General features: G+C 47.5%; 1 protein-coding gene across 4 annotated transcripts in view; it reads left to right on the forward strand.

The window, feature by feature from the left end:
• Positions 1 to 16,254, forward strand: part of LOC106572685 (rho guanine nucleotide exchange factor 25) — a 106,096-nt gene that overhangs the window by 59,366 nt on the left and 30,476 nt on the right. For all 4 annotated transcript variants that reach the window (XM_045696312.1, XM_045696315.1, XM_045696314.1 and 1 more), the window contains 2 exons: positions 8,533 to 8,894; positions 12,271 to 12,381. In XM_045696312.1, the coding sequence (XP_045552268.1) occupies positions 8,533 to 8,894; positions 12,271 to 12,381 (473 nt within the window). The remainder of the gene's footprint in view (positions 1 to 8,532; positions 8,895 to 12,270; positions 12,382 to 16,254) is intronic.

Below are 16,254 nucleotides of genomic sequence, written 5' to 3' on the forward strand. Positions count from 1 at the left end.
TTGGATATGCGCGGTCCCGCGAGCAAGCTGTTCCTTCTTTTTCTCCTTGAATGAATACGCTATTGTTCGGTTGGAATACTATCGCAATTTTACGTTAAAAATACCATAAAGGTTGATTTTAAACAGCATTTGACATAGTTCTAAGAATGGTAATGGAACATTTTGACTTTTTGTGTCTCGAATTGTGCTTGCGCGTTAGCCTTTGGATAGTGACCTGAACGCACGAACAAAACGGAGGTATTTGGACATAAATATGGAATATTTCGAACAAAAACAACATTTATTGTGGAAGTAGCAGTCCTGGGAGTGCATTCTGACGAAGATCAGCAAAGGTAAGAGCATATTTATAATACTAATTCTGAGTTTAGGTAACCCCGAACTTGGCGGGTGTCTGTATAGCTTGCTGTGATGGCGAGCTATGTACTCAGAATATTGAAAAATGTGCTTTCTCCGTAAAGCTATTTTAAAATCTGACACAGCGGTTGCATAAAGGAGTACTGTATCTATAATTCTTAAAATAATTATGTATTTTGTCAACGTTTATGATGAGTATTGTTGTAAATTCACCGGAGGTTTTTGGTGGGAATACATTATCTGAACATCACGCGCCAATGTAAAATGCTGTTTTTGGATATAAATATGAACTTGATCGAACAAAACATACATGTATTGTGTAACATGATGTCCTAGGAGTGTCATCTGATGAAAATCGTCAAAGGTTAGTGCTTCATTTAGCTGTGTTTTGGGTTCTATTGACACATGTCCTTGCTTGGAAAATGGCTGTGTGGTAATTTTGGTCTATGTACTCTCCTAACATAATCTAATGTTTTGCTTTCGCTGTAAAGCCTTTTTGAAATCGGACAATGTGGTTGGATTAAGAAGAAGTGTATCTTTAAAATGGTGTAAAATAGTTGTGTTTGAGAAATTGAAATTATTGGATTTTTGAGGTTTTGTATTTCGCGCCACGCTGTTCCATTGGATATTGGCTAGGCGTTCCGCTAGCGGAACGTCTGTCCTCAACAGGTTTTAACAGACAGATTATTTCACCTATAATTCACTGTATGACAATTCCAGAGAGTCAGAAGTTTACATACACTAAGTTGACTGTGCCTTTAAACAGCTTGGAAAATTCCAAACATTATGTCATGGCTTTAGAAGCTTCTGATAGGCTAATTGACATCATTTGAGTCAATTGGAGGTGTACCTGTGGATGTATTTCAAGTCCTACCTTCAAACTCAGTGCCTCTTTGCTTGACATCATGGGAAAAATCAAAAGAAATCAGCCAAGACCTCAGGAAAAAAAATTGTAGATCTCCACAAGTCTGGTTCATCCTTGGAAGCAATTTCCAAACGCCTGAAGGTATCACGTTCATCTGTACAAACAATAGTACGCAAGTATAAACACCATGGGACCATGCAGCCATCATACCGCTCAGGAAGGAGACGTGTTTTATCTCCTAGAGATGAACATACTTCGGTGCGAAAAGTGCAAATCAATCCCAGAACAACAGCAAAGGACCTTGTGAAGATGCTGGAGGAAACAGGTACAAAAGTATCTATATCCACAGTAAAACAAGTCCTATATTGACATAACCTGAAAGGCCGCTCAGCAAGGAAGAAGCCACTGCTCCAAAACTGCCATAAAAAAGCCAGACTATGGTTTACAACTGCACATGGGGACAAAGATTGTACTTTTTGGAGAATTGTCCTCTGGTCTGATGAAACAAAAATAGAACTGTTTGGCCATAATGACCATTGTTATGTTTGGATGAAAAAGGGGAACGCTTGCAAGCCAAAGAACACCATCCCAACCGTGAAGCACAGTGGTGGCAGCATCATGTTGTAGGGGTGCTTTGCTGCAGGAGGGACTGGTGCACTTCACAAAATAGATGGCATCATGAGGAAGACATATTATGTGGATATATTGAAGCAACATCTCAAGACATGTCAGGAAGTTAGAGCTTGATCGCAAATGGGTCTTCCGAATGGACAATGACCCCAAGCGTACTTCCAAAGTTGTGGCAAAATGGCTTAAGGACAACAAAGTCAAGTTATTGGAGTGGCCATCACAAAGCCCTGACTTCAATCCTATAGAAAATTTGCTGTCAGAATTGAAAAAGCATGTGCGAGCAAGGAGGCCTACAAACCTGACTCAGTTACACCAGCTCTGTCAGGAGGAATGGGCCAAAATTCACCCAACTTATTGTGGGAAGCTTGTGGAAGGCCATCCAAAACATTTGACTCAAGTTAAACAATTTGAAGGAAATGCTACCAAATACTAATTGAGTGTTTGTAAACTTCTTACCTTCTGGGAATGTGATGAAAGAAATAAAAGCTGAAATAAATCATTCTCTCTACTATTATTCTGACATTTCACATTCTTAAAATAAAGTGGTGATCATAACTGACCTACGACAGGGATTTTTACTAGAATTAAATGTCAGGAATTGTGAAAGCTGAGTTTAAATGTCTTTGGCTAAAGTGTATGTAAACTTCTGACTTCAACTGTAAGTATTATTCTATAGGTTTTTGAGCATCTATTTAAAATATTAACAGATGTTATTAGACAAAGATAACCAGAACAAAATGTATTGGGCTCCCGATTGGTGCAGCACTCTAAGGCACTGTATCTCAGTGCTAGAGGCCTCACTACAGATCCTGGTTCGATTCCAGACTGTATCACAACCGGCCGCGATTGGGAGTCTCGTAGGGCGGCGCACATTTGGCTGTTCGGGTTTGGCTGGGGTAGGCCGTCATTGTAAATAAGGTAAATAAGAATTTGTTCTTAACAGACTTGCCTAGTTACATAAATAAAATATCAGGGAGTTCCAATACGATCAGAAACAGTGGGCTGCAGTGAGGTAGATGGATGCAGTGTGAGGAATTGCAGCAGGGGACATGTTTTTCCATTTCCAAAGTGTAACACAATGCTATCAGCTCCTTTTACTATCCAGCACCACGGGTATGTGTGTAATGAAAGATGGACAGAGAGGGAGAGAGGGAGAGAGAGAGCATCTAGTTGTCATAGCGACATATGCGGAAGATGATGATGACGCTGCAGACCCCGTAGTACTAAACCCTCTGGTAATTACACCATCCCAAATCACACATACACCCACTACAGGCCCTGCTACTACCAACGCTCGAGTCATTAGAGCATCACACAGCTGAGAGCAGACTTATCAGACTCAATCATTGTCATTGTCCATTGGAGATTGTACCCCCTCCATTCCTCTCTTCCTCTCTCCTCCATTTATCCCCCCATCCCTGCCAGCCTCAGGCCTCCATGTATCCCCCATCCCTGCCAGCCTCAGGCCTCCATTTATCCCCCCATCCCTGCCAGCCTCAGGCCTCCATTTATCCCCCCATCCCTGCCAGTATCAGGCCTCTATTTATCCCCCCCATCCCTGCCAGTATCAGGCCTCTATTTATCTCCCATCCCTGCCAGCTTCAGATCCCTTTACCCTTTCCACTCTTTCGCGTGTGTGTGTGTGTGTGTGTGTGTGTGTGTGTGTGTGTGTGTGTGTGTGTGTGTGTGTGTGTGTGTGTGTGTGTGTGTGTGTGTGTGTGTGTGTCGTGAAACAACCCACCCTAAGCTCACCCACATGCCATCTATAAAACAGGTTATTCTTTGGCCAGACATGTTAAAGAGAGACAGAGGACCAAATGTGTTCTCCTCAGTGAAACTGTGAGGAAGACAAGAGAGAGTGTTAGATTGAAGAGATGAGACAGAAGACTGTAGACAGACAGCCACACAGCAGGGGAGCAATAAATGTGTTGAAGTATGTCTTGTCTACTGGATTCAGTATATATATAGTTTTGAATGGATATGGTAACTGTCAGCAAGGCAATAGCTCTGTAGGGAGGAAGGGGAGTAGGGGGAAGAGGAGGAGGATGAGGAAGGGAAGAGGAGGGGGAAGAGGAGGAGGAGGGGAAGAGGAGGGGGAAGAGGAGGAGGGAAGGATGAGGAGGAGGGGGAAGAGGAGGAGGAGGAAGAGGAAGAGGAGGGGATAGTTGCATAAGGTACATTCTTTTTCCATGGTTTTCTAATACAGAAATTGGACCTAGAGATTGTGATTTATAAACAATGTTCTTTTCATTCATTTTGATCTTTAAAGAAACGGATGTGGTTGAACACTTTTTAAGACACAGAAAAGAGAACATGTTTATGATGATGGAGTGAATTTCACATGGCTTGTTCTACTGAGACAGACATAGTCGTTTGTGTTTTGACAGAGATATTTTATTGAGCCTAAATGAAGATTGAAAAAACATTATCTGTTCACACCACACTTGGAAGGATTGTCAATTTAGAGCCGACTATCTTTGAAACACTTACGTATTGGAAACACTTACAAATTGGGCCACTGACTTGTGTCAGCAGAAGCTTCTCTCTCTCTCTCTCTCTCTCTCTCTCTCTCTCTCTCTCTCTCTCTCTCTCTCTCTCTCTCTCTCTCTCTCTCTCTCTCTCTCTCTCTCTCTCTCTCTCTCTCTCTCTCTCTCTCTCTCTCTCTCTCTCTCTCTCTCTCTCTCTCTCTCTCTCTCTCTCTCTCTCTCTCTCTCTCTCTCTCTCTCTCTCTCTCCATTCACTGATAACACTGTACAAGAGATAACCTGTTGGCAGAAGTGAGTGCATTGAAATTCCTTTCAAATCGTTGTGCAACAGAAAGGGAGGGGGAGAGTTACTGTTGAGGAGGGGGAGAGAGGGGAGAGTTACTGTTGAGACAGGGGAGAGAGTGGAGAGTTACTGATGAGGGAGGGGGAGAGTTACTGTTGAGGGAGGGGAGTGTGTGGAGCGTTACTGTTGAAGGAGGGAGAGAGTGGAGAGTTACTGTTAAGGGAGGGGGAGTGTGTGGAGCGTTACTGTTGAAGGAGGGAGAGAGTGGAGAGTTACTGTTGAGGGAGGGGAGAGAGTGGAGAGTTTCTGTTGAGGGAGGGGTAGAGTTACTGTTGAGGGAGGGGAGAGTGGAGAGTTACTGTTGAGGGAGGAGAGAGAGTGGAGAGTTACTGATGAGGGAGGGGTGAGAGGGGAGAGTTACTGATGAGGGAGGGGAGAGAGGGGAAAGTTACTGTTGAGGGAGGAGAGTTACTGTTGAGAAAGGGGAGGGCTACTGTTGAGGGAGGGGGAGATAGGGGAGAGTTACTGTTGAGGGAGGGGAGAGAGGGGACAGTTACTGTTGAGGGAGGGAGAGAGGGGAGAGTTACTGTTGAGGGAGGAGAGTTACTGTTGAGGGAGTGGGAGAGAGGAGAGGGTTACTGTTGAGAGAGGGGAGAGTTACTGATGAGGGAGGGGGAGAGTTACTGATGAGGGAGGGGGAGAGAGGAGAGAGTTACTGTTGAGAGAGGGGAGAGTTACTGTTGAGAGAGGGGAGAGTTACTGATGAGGGAGGGGAGAGAGGGGAGAGTTACTGTTGAGACAGGGGAGAGAGTGGAGAGTTACTGATGAGGGAGGGGGAGAGTTACTGTTGAGGGAGGGGGAGTGTGTGGAGCGTTACTGTTGAAGGAGGGAGAGAGTGGAGAGTTACTGTTAAGGGAGGGGAGTGTGTGGAGCGTTACTGTTGAAGGAGGGAGAGAGTGGAGAGTTACTGTTGAGGGAGGGGAGAGAGTGGAGAGTTTCTGTTGAGGGAGGGGTAGAGTTACTGTTGAGGGAGGGGAGAGTGGAGAGTTACTGTTGAGGGAGGAGAGAGAGTGGAGAGTTACTGATGAGGGAGGGGTGAGAGGGGAGAGTTACTGATGAGGGAGGGGGAGAGAGGGGAAAGTTACTGTTGAGGGAGGAGAGTTACTGTTGAGAAAGGGGAGGGCTACTGTTGAGGGAGGGGGAGATAGGGGAGAGTTACTGTTGAGGGAGGGGAGAGAGGGGACAGTTACTGTTGAGGGAGGGGAGAGAGGGGAGAGTTACTGTTGAGGGAGGAGAGTTACTGTTGAGGGAGTGGGAGAGAGGAGAGGGTTACTGTTGAGAGAGGGGAGAGTTACTGATGAGGGAGGGGGAGAGTTACTGATGAGGGAGGGGGAGAGAGGAGAGAGTTACTGTTGAGAGAGGGGAGAGTTACTGTTGAGAGAGGGGAGAGTTACTGATGAGGGAGGGGGAGAGTTACTGATGAGGGAGGAGGAGAGAGGAGAGAGTTACTGTTGAGAGAGGGGAGAGTTACTGATGAGGGAGGGGGAGAGTTACTGATGAGGGAGGGGGAGAGAGGAGAGAGTTACTGTTGAGAGAGGGGAGAGTTACTGATGAGGGAGGGGGAGAGTTACTGATGAGGGAGGGGGAGAGAGGAGAGAGTTACTGTTGAGAGAGGGGAGAGTTACTGATGAGGGAGGAAGAAAGTTACTGTTGAGGGAGGGGGAGAGAGGAGATAGTTACTATTAGGGAGGAGGAGAGTGGAGATAGTTACTATTAGGGAGGGGGAGAGTGGAGAGTTACTGTTGAGGGAGGGGGAGAGTGGAGAGTTACTGTTGAGGGAGGGGAGAGAGGGGAGAGTTACTGTTGAGGGAGGGGAGAGAGTGGAGAGTTACTGGAGGGAGGGGAGAGTTACTGTTGATGGAAGGGGGAGAGAGTGGAGAGTTACTGTTGAGGTAGGGGGAGAGAGTGGAGAGTTACTGTTGGGAGAAAGGGGAGAGTTACTGTTGAGGGAGGGAGAGAGAGTGGAGAGTTACTGTTGAGGTAGGGGGAGAGAGTGGAGAGTTACTGTTGGGAGAAAGGGGAGAGTTACTGTTGGGAGAAAGGGGAGTTACTGTTGAGGGAGGGAGAGAGAGTGGAGAGTTACTGTTGAGGGAGGGGGGAGAGTGGAGAGTTGCTGTTGAGGGAGGGGAGAGAGTTACTGTTGAGGGAGGAAGAGTTACTGATGAGGGAGGGGGAGAGTTACTGTTGAGGGAGGGGGAGAGAGGGGAGAGTTACTGTTGAGAGAGGAGAGAGTTACTGTTGAGGGAGGGGGAGAGAGGGGAGGGTTACTGTTGAGGGAGGGGGAGAGTGGAGAGTTACTGTTGAGGGAGGGAGAGAGTTACTGTTGAGGGAGGGGAGGGTTACTGTTGAGGGAGGGAGAGAGTTACTGTTGAGGGAGGGGAGAGTTACTGTTGAGGGAGGGAGAGAGTTACTGTTGAGGGAGGAGGGTTACTGTTGAGGGAGGGGAGAGAGGGGAGGGTTACTGTTGAGGGAGGGGAGAGTTACTGTTGAGGGAGGGGGAAAGTTACTGTTGAGGGAGGGGGAGAGTTACTGTTGAGGGAGGGAGAGAGTTACTGTTGAGGGAGGGGAGGGTTACTGTTGAGGGAGGGAGAGAGTTGCTGTTGAGGGAGGGGAGGGTTACTGTTGAGGGAGGGAGAGAGTTACTGTTGAGGGAGGAGGGTTACTGTTGAGGGAGGGGGAGAGAGGGGAGGGTTACTGTTGAGGGAGGGGAGAGTTACTGTTGAGGGAGGGGGAGAGTTACTGTTGAGGGAGGAGGAGAGTTACTGTTGAGGGAGGAGGAGAGGCGGGGGGTTACTGTTGAGGGAGGGGAGGGTTACTGTTGAGGGAGGGGAGTGTTACTGTTGAGGGAGGGGAGAGTTACTGTTGAGGGAGGGGGAGAGAGGGGGAGTTACTGTTGAGGGAGGGGGGAGAGAGGGGTCTACTTTCCATCCCTCTGTCCTTAATGGACTAAACCAGGAACTTTCTCCTCATATTCCCTCTAGTCCAGCTCTATGGTCATCCAGCTTTATGGTCGTCCAGCTCTATGGTCATCCAGCTCTATGATCATCCAGCTCTATGGTCATCCAGCTCTATGGTCATCCAGCTCTATGGTCGTCCAGCTCTATGGTCGTCCAGCTCTATGGGCGTCCAGCTCTATGGTCATCCAGCTCTATGATCGTCCAGCTTTATGATCGTCCAGCTCTATGGTCATCCAGCTCTATGGTCATCCAGCTCTATGGTCATCCAGCTCTATGATCGTCCAGCTTTATGATCGTCCAGCTCTAGGGTCATCCAGCTCTATGGTCATCCAGCTTCATGATCGTCCAGCTCTATGATCGTCCAGCTCTATGATCGTCCAGCTCTATGGTCATCCAGCTTCATGATCGTCCAGCTCTATGATCGTCCAGCTCTATGATCGTCCAGCTCTGTGTTCACCCAGCTCTGTGTTCACCCAGCTCTGTGTTCACCCAGCTCTGTGTTCACCCAGCTCTGTGATCACCCAGCTCTATGATCACCCAGCTCTATGATCACCCAGCTCTATGTTCATCCAGCTCTATGGTCATCCAGCTCTATGTTCATCCAGCTCTATGTTCATCCATTGTTTAGCTAGCGTATTTATCCAGCTCTATGTTCATCCATTGTTTAGCTAGCGTATTTATCCAGCTCTAGTTGTGCACCAGACATATGTGTCTGCTGCTGTGTGTCTGCTGCTGCCCTTTGCCTTAGTTAAACTTCCATTTGTCTATCTGGAGAGCTGAGAAATCCCAGTCTTTGACTTAGAGAGTTTATCATTCCTCTTCCCTTGACCTGTTATGTGACCTTTGCCCCATCCCTCCATCTCACTTTTTCTCTCTCACTCCTCCCCCTCCCTCCAGACTCATACTCGGCGGCAGGCAGCGAGGGTAGCATCTCCACCTCCGTGGCGTCCCTGCCTCCGACCCTGACGGTGTCCTGTAGCTCAGCCCCCAGCTCCCCAGGCTCGCGACGTTCTGTAAGCACCTTGAAGAAGTGGCTGACCAATCCAGTCCGCAAGCTCAGCGCTGGGGCCGCCAACATCTCAGCCAGCTCCAAGGGGGAGCGGCAGGTCAGGAAGTTGGATGGGGGAAGCAAATCCCCTCCTCCTATTCCCCCCTCTAGGCACAGTCATGACCTGGGCCTGGGAGTGCTGGGGCTTGGCAGACCCCTAGGATCAGAGGACCACCTCACCACCATATTACCCATCACACACAAAGAGATGGTGAGTGGAGAGGCATTGCTAAGCACCAGTTATACCTTTGTAAAGGTAGAGAACACTAGGGATACAAACACCTACATTACATACAAGTATGTACAGTACCAGTCAAAAGTTTGGACACACCTACTCATTAAAGGGTTTTTCTTTAGAATAATAGTGAAGACATCAAAACTATGAAATAAGTTTTGTAACCAAAAAATGCAGAGTGAAGGAAAAGCAGCCAACAAGTGCTCAGCTAATGTGGGAACTCCTTCAAGACTGTTGGAAAAGCATTCCAGGTGAAGCTAGTTAAGAGAATGCCAAGAGTGTGCAAAGCTGTCATCAAGGCAAAGGATGGCTACTTTGAAGAATCTCAAACACTTTAAAAGTGTAACACTTTTTTGGTTACTACATGATTCCATATGTGTTATTTCATAGTTTTGATGTCTTCACTATTATTCTACAATGTAAAAAATAGTAAAAATAAAGAAAAACCCTTGAATGAGTAGGTGTGTCCAAACTTCTGACTGGTACTGTACATACAGGGTGCATACAGTGATGACTAGCTACTCTACATTGGGACTATTGGGACTATGGGTACTGACAGATTTGAAATGGACCTCATAAGTCAACTCATCAGTATAATGTGTAGAAATCCCTTAATATCTGTATCACAAGATAGGCATATTAACAATAGGCTGATTGAATGAGGAACGGATGTCGTCAACCTTCTTTTCAAAGTGGTTGACAAAGTCATCCGCAGAGAGGGAGGAGGGAGAGGTGGAGGATTAAGGAGTGAGGAGAAGGTGGGAAATTGTTTCCTAGGGTTAGAGGCAAAAGCCTGGAATTTAGAGTGATAGAAAGTGGCTTTAGCAGCAGATACAGAGGAGGAGGAGGTTGAGAGAAGGGAGTGAAGGGATGATAGGTCCTCTGGAAGATTTGTTCTCCATTTCCGCTCAGCTGCCCGCAACCCTGTTCTGTAAGCTCGTAATGAGTCACCCAGCCACAGAGCACGGGGAGGGCCGAGCAGGCCGGGAGGAAAGGGAACAGTACGAGTCATAGGATGCGGAAAGGGAGGAGAGTAGGGTCGAAGAGGCAGAATCAGGAGACAGGAGGGAGAAGGATTTAGCAGAAGGCAGAGATGATAGGATAGAAGAGGAGAGAGTAGTGGGAGAGAGAGAGTGAAGATTGTGATGGCACCTGACCATCTGGGTAGGGGCTGAGTGGTTAGGGTTGGAGGAAAGGAGACAGAGAAGGAAACAACGTGACCATCTGGGTAGGGGCTGAGTGGTTAGGGTTGGAGGAAAGGAGACAGAGAAGGAAACAACATGACCATCTGGGTAGGGGCTGAGTGGTTAGGGTTGGAGGAAAGGAGACAGAGAAGGAAACAACATGACCATCTGGGTAGGGGCTGAGTGGTTAGGGTTGGAGGAAAGGAGACAGAGAAGGAAACAACATGACCATCTGGGTAGGGGCTGAGTGGTTAGGGTTGGAGGAAAGGAGACAGAGACTTGGAGGGGGGGGGGGGTTGTAGTGAGATTAGTTGGCGAATAGCCTCTAGTAAAGATGAGGTCAACCGTATTGTCTGACTTGTGCATTGGAGGGGATTGGGAAAGGGTTATGTTAAAAGAGGCAGGGAGGGGAAAGAAATTAATCGAAGGCAGATGTCGGGAGGTGGGAGTCACCAAGTACGAAGAGTGGTGAGCCATCGTCAGGAAATTATCTTATCAAGGTGTCAAGCTCATTAAGGAAATCTCCAAGGGCACTTGGTGGGTGATCGATGACAACAATGTTAAGCTTAAGTGGACAAGTGACAGCATGGAATTCACATGAGAAGATGGACTGGTGAGAAAATCTCCAGTTAGGAGAAATGAGTAGACATGTACCACCACCTCGACGTCAAGGGATGGGCAGCATATTGCTGAGATGAACAAGTCGTTCTTGACCGCAGATCGGCAGGAATTCCACATAGGGGTTTTGCATGCAGGGTACACTAAATTAGAAGGATTGCAACCAAGGAGTGGGGAGCGTCTGTAAAGCCTACAGGGAGAGGAGCAAACAGGTATAGAAAACACACACAGTTGCCAAAGCTACAAAAGAGCAAAATGAGATATTCTGAAATTAACTAAGTAATATATTCAAGTGAGAGAGTGGTGTGGAGCCTTCCTCTGTTTCCTACCTCTGTTTCCTTCCTCTGTTTCCTTCCTCTGTTTCCTTCCTCTGTTTCCTTCCTCTGTTTCCTTCCTCTGTTTCCCTCCTCTGTTTCCCACCTCTGTTTCCTTCCTCTGGTTCCTTCCTCTGTTTCCTTCCTCTGTTTCCTTCCTCTGTTTCCTTCCTCTGTTTCCTTTCTCTGTTTCCTTACTCTGTTTCCTTTCTCTGTTTCCTACCTCTGTTTCCTTTCTCTGTTTCCTTCCTCTGTTTCCTTCCTCTGTTTCCTTCCTCTGTTTCCTTTCTCTGTTTCCTTTCTCTGTTTCCTTTCTCTGTTTCCTTCCTCTGTTTCCTTCCTCTGTTTCCTACCTCTGTTTCCTTTCTCTGTTTCCTTCCTCTGTTTCCTTTCTCTGTTTCCTTCCTCTGTTTCCTTCCTCTGTTTCCTACCTCTGTTTCCTTTCTCTGTTTCCTTCCTCTGTTTCCTTTCTCTGTTTCCTTCCTCTGTTTCCTTCCTCTGTTTCCTTCCTCTGTTTCCTTCCTCTGTTTCCTACCTCTGTTTCCTTTCTCTGTTTCCTTCCTCTGTTTCCTTCCTCTGTTTCCTTCCTCTGTTTCCTACCTCTGTTTCCTTTCTCTGTTTCCTTCCTCTGTTTCCTTCCTCTGTTTCCCACCTCTGTTTCCTTCCTCTGTTTCCTTTCTCTGTTTCCTTCCTCTGTTTCCTTCCTCTGTTTCCTTTCTCTGTTTCCTTCTCTGTTTCCTTCCTCTGTTTCTTGGCAGAACAACTTGGCAGAACTGTCTTAGTTTTGGCGACGGTCTTAGTTAAAGAGATGACTATTCCTAAGCAAATATCTACACATAAGATAGAGATCAACTACCTTTTCTGTGTAAATATCTACCAACAGCTTGCCCAACTGCAGCCGATTGACAGTACAGTACCTCACCAATGAATACCAACACAGTTGACTGCTGCATGGTTTACCCATAGTTTACCCACATGATGTACACATGGTGGATAGTCACAGTGTGATTACAGTGGTGATGCTAGTTAGTTATATAATAACATCCCTGGAGATGGTGATTCTGCTATCTCACTCCTGGGGATGTTTCTGACAGTCACAGTGTTACAAGGATGTAATGTGTTGTTGATGTTTATGTTGTTGTGTTATGATGTTCTACGTGTGTGTGTGTGTGTGTGTGTGTGTGTGTGTGTGTGTGTGTGTGTGTGTGTGTGTGTGTGTGTGTGTGTGTGTTGTAGGAGTGCAGTTATAGGTTGGCCAGTCCTGAGGAGCTTTCCTCAGCAACCCTAAACTCTCCCAGCTACCTGGCTGACTCACTACAGGGCTGTACTGCACTGGCCTACACACAGGTGAGTCAAACCACAGACACACATACAGCCCTCTCTCACACACACACACGAGTCTGTCCCAACACACAGCCTGTGTAACAGAGATGGTTCAGTAAACTATGTTTGCATGTTGACAAACCTTCCCTGAAACCTGACAACTGGTGTTAGGCCCCTGAGAAAATGCAGAGGTCTAAGAGGCTAAACTAGGTAGGTACAGACATACAATCTTATCAACATGGTCACAGATTACACAGTCAACTTATCCAACCATAAAAAAACACAATCAATCGGACTGATGAACTGATGAAAAACTCTATTGATAATCTATAGAAGGCATTGGCTGTTGCTGCTCAGTGTATATGGGGACAGGGGAGAGTGATTTCCTCTGAGGAAAAACAGACCGGTAGGTGACATGGGTACAACACAAGGCTCTGTTTCCATGGCGCCTGAGACAGACCTGGGTATGAAACATCTCTCAGGGGCCGTTCTATCCGGTATCCTTGGGACGTCCCTACCACCCATTGAAGTTGACTTTTTAAATAGTAAAGGTAGGCTAAAAGTGGTTCACCTTTAGGTAAGGGATGTTGTTATGGTTAAGGTAATGGTAGGGGTTAAGGTTAGGGTTTAGAGTATGGATGTCCGAAGGATCCCAGATCACCACCACTGCTGCTGGTGGGCTTGGCTGATCAAACATAGTTTCTCGGTCTCAGATACACACGCAGACACACACACCTAGATGAACACAAGGTCCTCTCAGAGTTCATCAATAGGAGGCAGTCCAGTGGGGAAGGTTTGTCAAGGCTGCTTCCCAAATGGCACCCTATCTCCTACATAGTGCACTACTATAGGGAATAGGGTGCCATTTGGGACACAGACTAGTCAGTGTTCTGTGTGATGGATGCATTAACATACTACAAAGAAAATCCCGGCAGATAAAAAGAAAATGGCACTGAGAGGAGAAATGTAATGGAAGATGACTACTGTTCCAGGAAATGAGTCCAAACAATGGCTTTGCTCTTTCATTTACACATCAAACAATTGGAATTGTGTGAACGTCAACAGCAAATGGTATAGATGGCATTTGGAACAGAGAACAGGGTTGTAAGGGGGCCTGGATAGTGAACACTATGACATAACACATCAGAGAGCCAGCGCTCATTCCTACTGGACTCTTACCAGGGTCAGTATTGATAAAAGGGTTTGAAACTGAGTGGAACAAGGGAGCTATATCTGAACTTTTCCAATAACAACACAGATCTCCAAATGTTTTGTTACAGTGTGCCCTACTGAACATGACCCAGGGAGGGGGTCATTCCCCTGCAGTTCATTATAGCAGCCAGTCATAAGCCTCTGATGGCAGGATTACACACAGTCAGAGACAGATGGGAGAGAAGGGAAGGAGATCACTGGTTCAGTCTGTACTGCCAGAAGAGGAAAGAGAGGGAGAGAGGGAGAGAGAGAGAGAGAAAGAGGTATTAAAGTATGTAGGTCAGTCATCTCAGGGTCTCTCTCTCCTATTCTTCTCCATCTATCACTGTCATTCTCCATCTCTCTCTTTCTCTCTCTCCTTCCTCCCCTCCTTTGACAGATTTACTGTTTCTCTTTCAGGAAGGGAAGAGAAAAAGTTAAGACTTCTTAGAACACCCCCTCTACCTCTCTCTCACACACACACACACACACACACACACACACACACACACACACACACACACACACACACACACACACACACACACACACACACACACACACACACACACACACACACACTATCTCCACCTCAATAAGGCATAAACAACAGGAACACCACGCTCTCAGCTTTTATTAAAACTCTTACAGATTTAAAGTTGGCTTCTGGGTAGAAAAACAAAACAAGCACAATAGAGGAGTGAAGGGGGGGTGGCGTAGAAAGAGAGCTGTGTGTGTATCTTTCCTGTGGGGTTCTACCAGATACAGAGAACATCTGGTAGTGATCAGTGTCAAGCAGTCAGAGAGACCTGTCAGCCAGGGTAGAGCTCTGCTGGAGGCCTGGAGGGCTGGAGGCCTGGAGATCTGTCAGTCAGGGTAGAGCTCTGCTGGAGGCCTGGAGGGCTGGAGGCCAGGAGGGCTGGAGGCCTGAAGCTCTGTCAGCCAGGGTAGAGCTCTGCTGGAGGCCTGGAGGGCTGGAGGCCTGGAGACCTGTCAGCCAGGGTAGAGCTCTGCTTGAGGCCTGGAGGGCTGGAGGCCTGGAGACCTGTCAGCCAGGGTAGAGCTCTGCTGGAGGCCTGGAGAACTGTCAGCCAGGGTAGAGTTCTGCTGGAGGCCTGGAGACCTGTCAGCCAGGGTAGAGCTCTGCTGGAGGCCTGGAGACCTGTCAGCCAGGGTAGAGCTCTGCTGGAGGCCTGGAGACCTGTCAGCCAGGGTAGAGCTCTGCTGGAGGCCTGGAGACCTGGAGGGCTGGAGGCCTGGAGACCTGTCATCCAGGGTAGAGCTCTGCTGGAGGCCTGGAGGCCTGGAGACCTGGAGGGCTGGAGGCCTGGAGACCTGTCATCCAGGGTAGAGCTCTGCTGGAGGCCTGGAGAGCTGTCAGCCAGGGTAGAGCTCTGCTGGAGGACTGGAGGCCTGGAGACCTGTCAGCCAGGGTAGAGCTCTGCTGGAGGACTGGAGGCCTGGAGGGCTGGAGGACTGGAGGCCTGGAGGGCTGGAGGACTAATGATGATGATGCTAGAATACACATACACACAGCTGCACCCACACCACATAGGTACACTGCTAGGGTTGGGCTGTATCCAGATGTTAATACCATCATACCGTTTCTGTACCATACCGGGTATACGCTGTTATTATACAGCGCACAAACCTATTTTAGGCAACAGGGATCTTGTACCAAGAGAGAACTGAATGTCTCTGCTGTAACCAAGAAGACTGATCTTGACATCTAGCCACCAAGCTAGCAGGTTAGCAAACCAAATGCATAGCTGGAGCCCTGAGCTGGATAGAATTTATTTGACACATCTTAGATTTCTTATAGTTCTACTTAACTGATAGTTATAAGCAGTGGCGTAGCACACCCCCTACACACACACACAGAGAAGTATACACAACAACACAACCACACACACACAGAGAGGTATACACAACAACACAACCACACACACACCTGCACACAGAGAAGTATACACAACAACACAACCACACACACACCTGCACACAGAGAGGTATACACAACAACACAACCACACACACACAGAGAAGTATACACAACAACACAACCACACACACACCTGCACACAGAGAAGTATACACAACAACACAACCACACACACACCTGCACACAGAGAAGTATACACAACAACACAACCACACACACACAGAGAAGTATACACAACAACACAACCACACACACACCTGCACACAGAGAGGTATACACAACAACACAACCACACACACAGAGAAGTATACACAACAACACAACCAGACACACACCTGCACACAGAGAAGTATACACCGCACACACACACACACACACACACACACACACACACACACACACACACACACACACACACACACACACAGAGAAGTATACATGTAACCGATGTGAAATGGCTAGTTAGTTAGCGGTGGTGCGCGCTAATAGCGTTTCAATCGGTGACGTCACTCGCTCTGGTTTCCCCTTGTGTTGCAAGGGCCGCGGCTTTTGTGGCGCGATGGGTAACGATGCTTCGTGGGGTGTCAGTTGTTGATGTGTGCAAGGGTCCCTGGTTCAAGCCCAGGTTGGGGCGAAGAGAGGGACGGAACCTACACTGTTACATACACAACAACACACGCACACACACACACACACACACACAGAGAAGTATACACAACAACACACACACAGAGAGAAGTATACACAACCACACACACAGAGAG

This window comes from Salmo salar, chromosome ssa15 (genome assembly GCF_905237065.1).
Source record: "Salmo salar chromosome ssa15, Ssal_v3.1, whole genome shotgun sequence".
Taxonomy (NCBI): domain Eukaryota; kingdom Metazoa; phylum Chordata; class Actinopteri; order Salmoniformes; family Salmonidae; genus Salmo; species Salmo salar.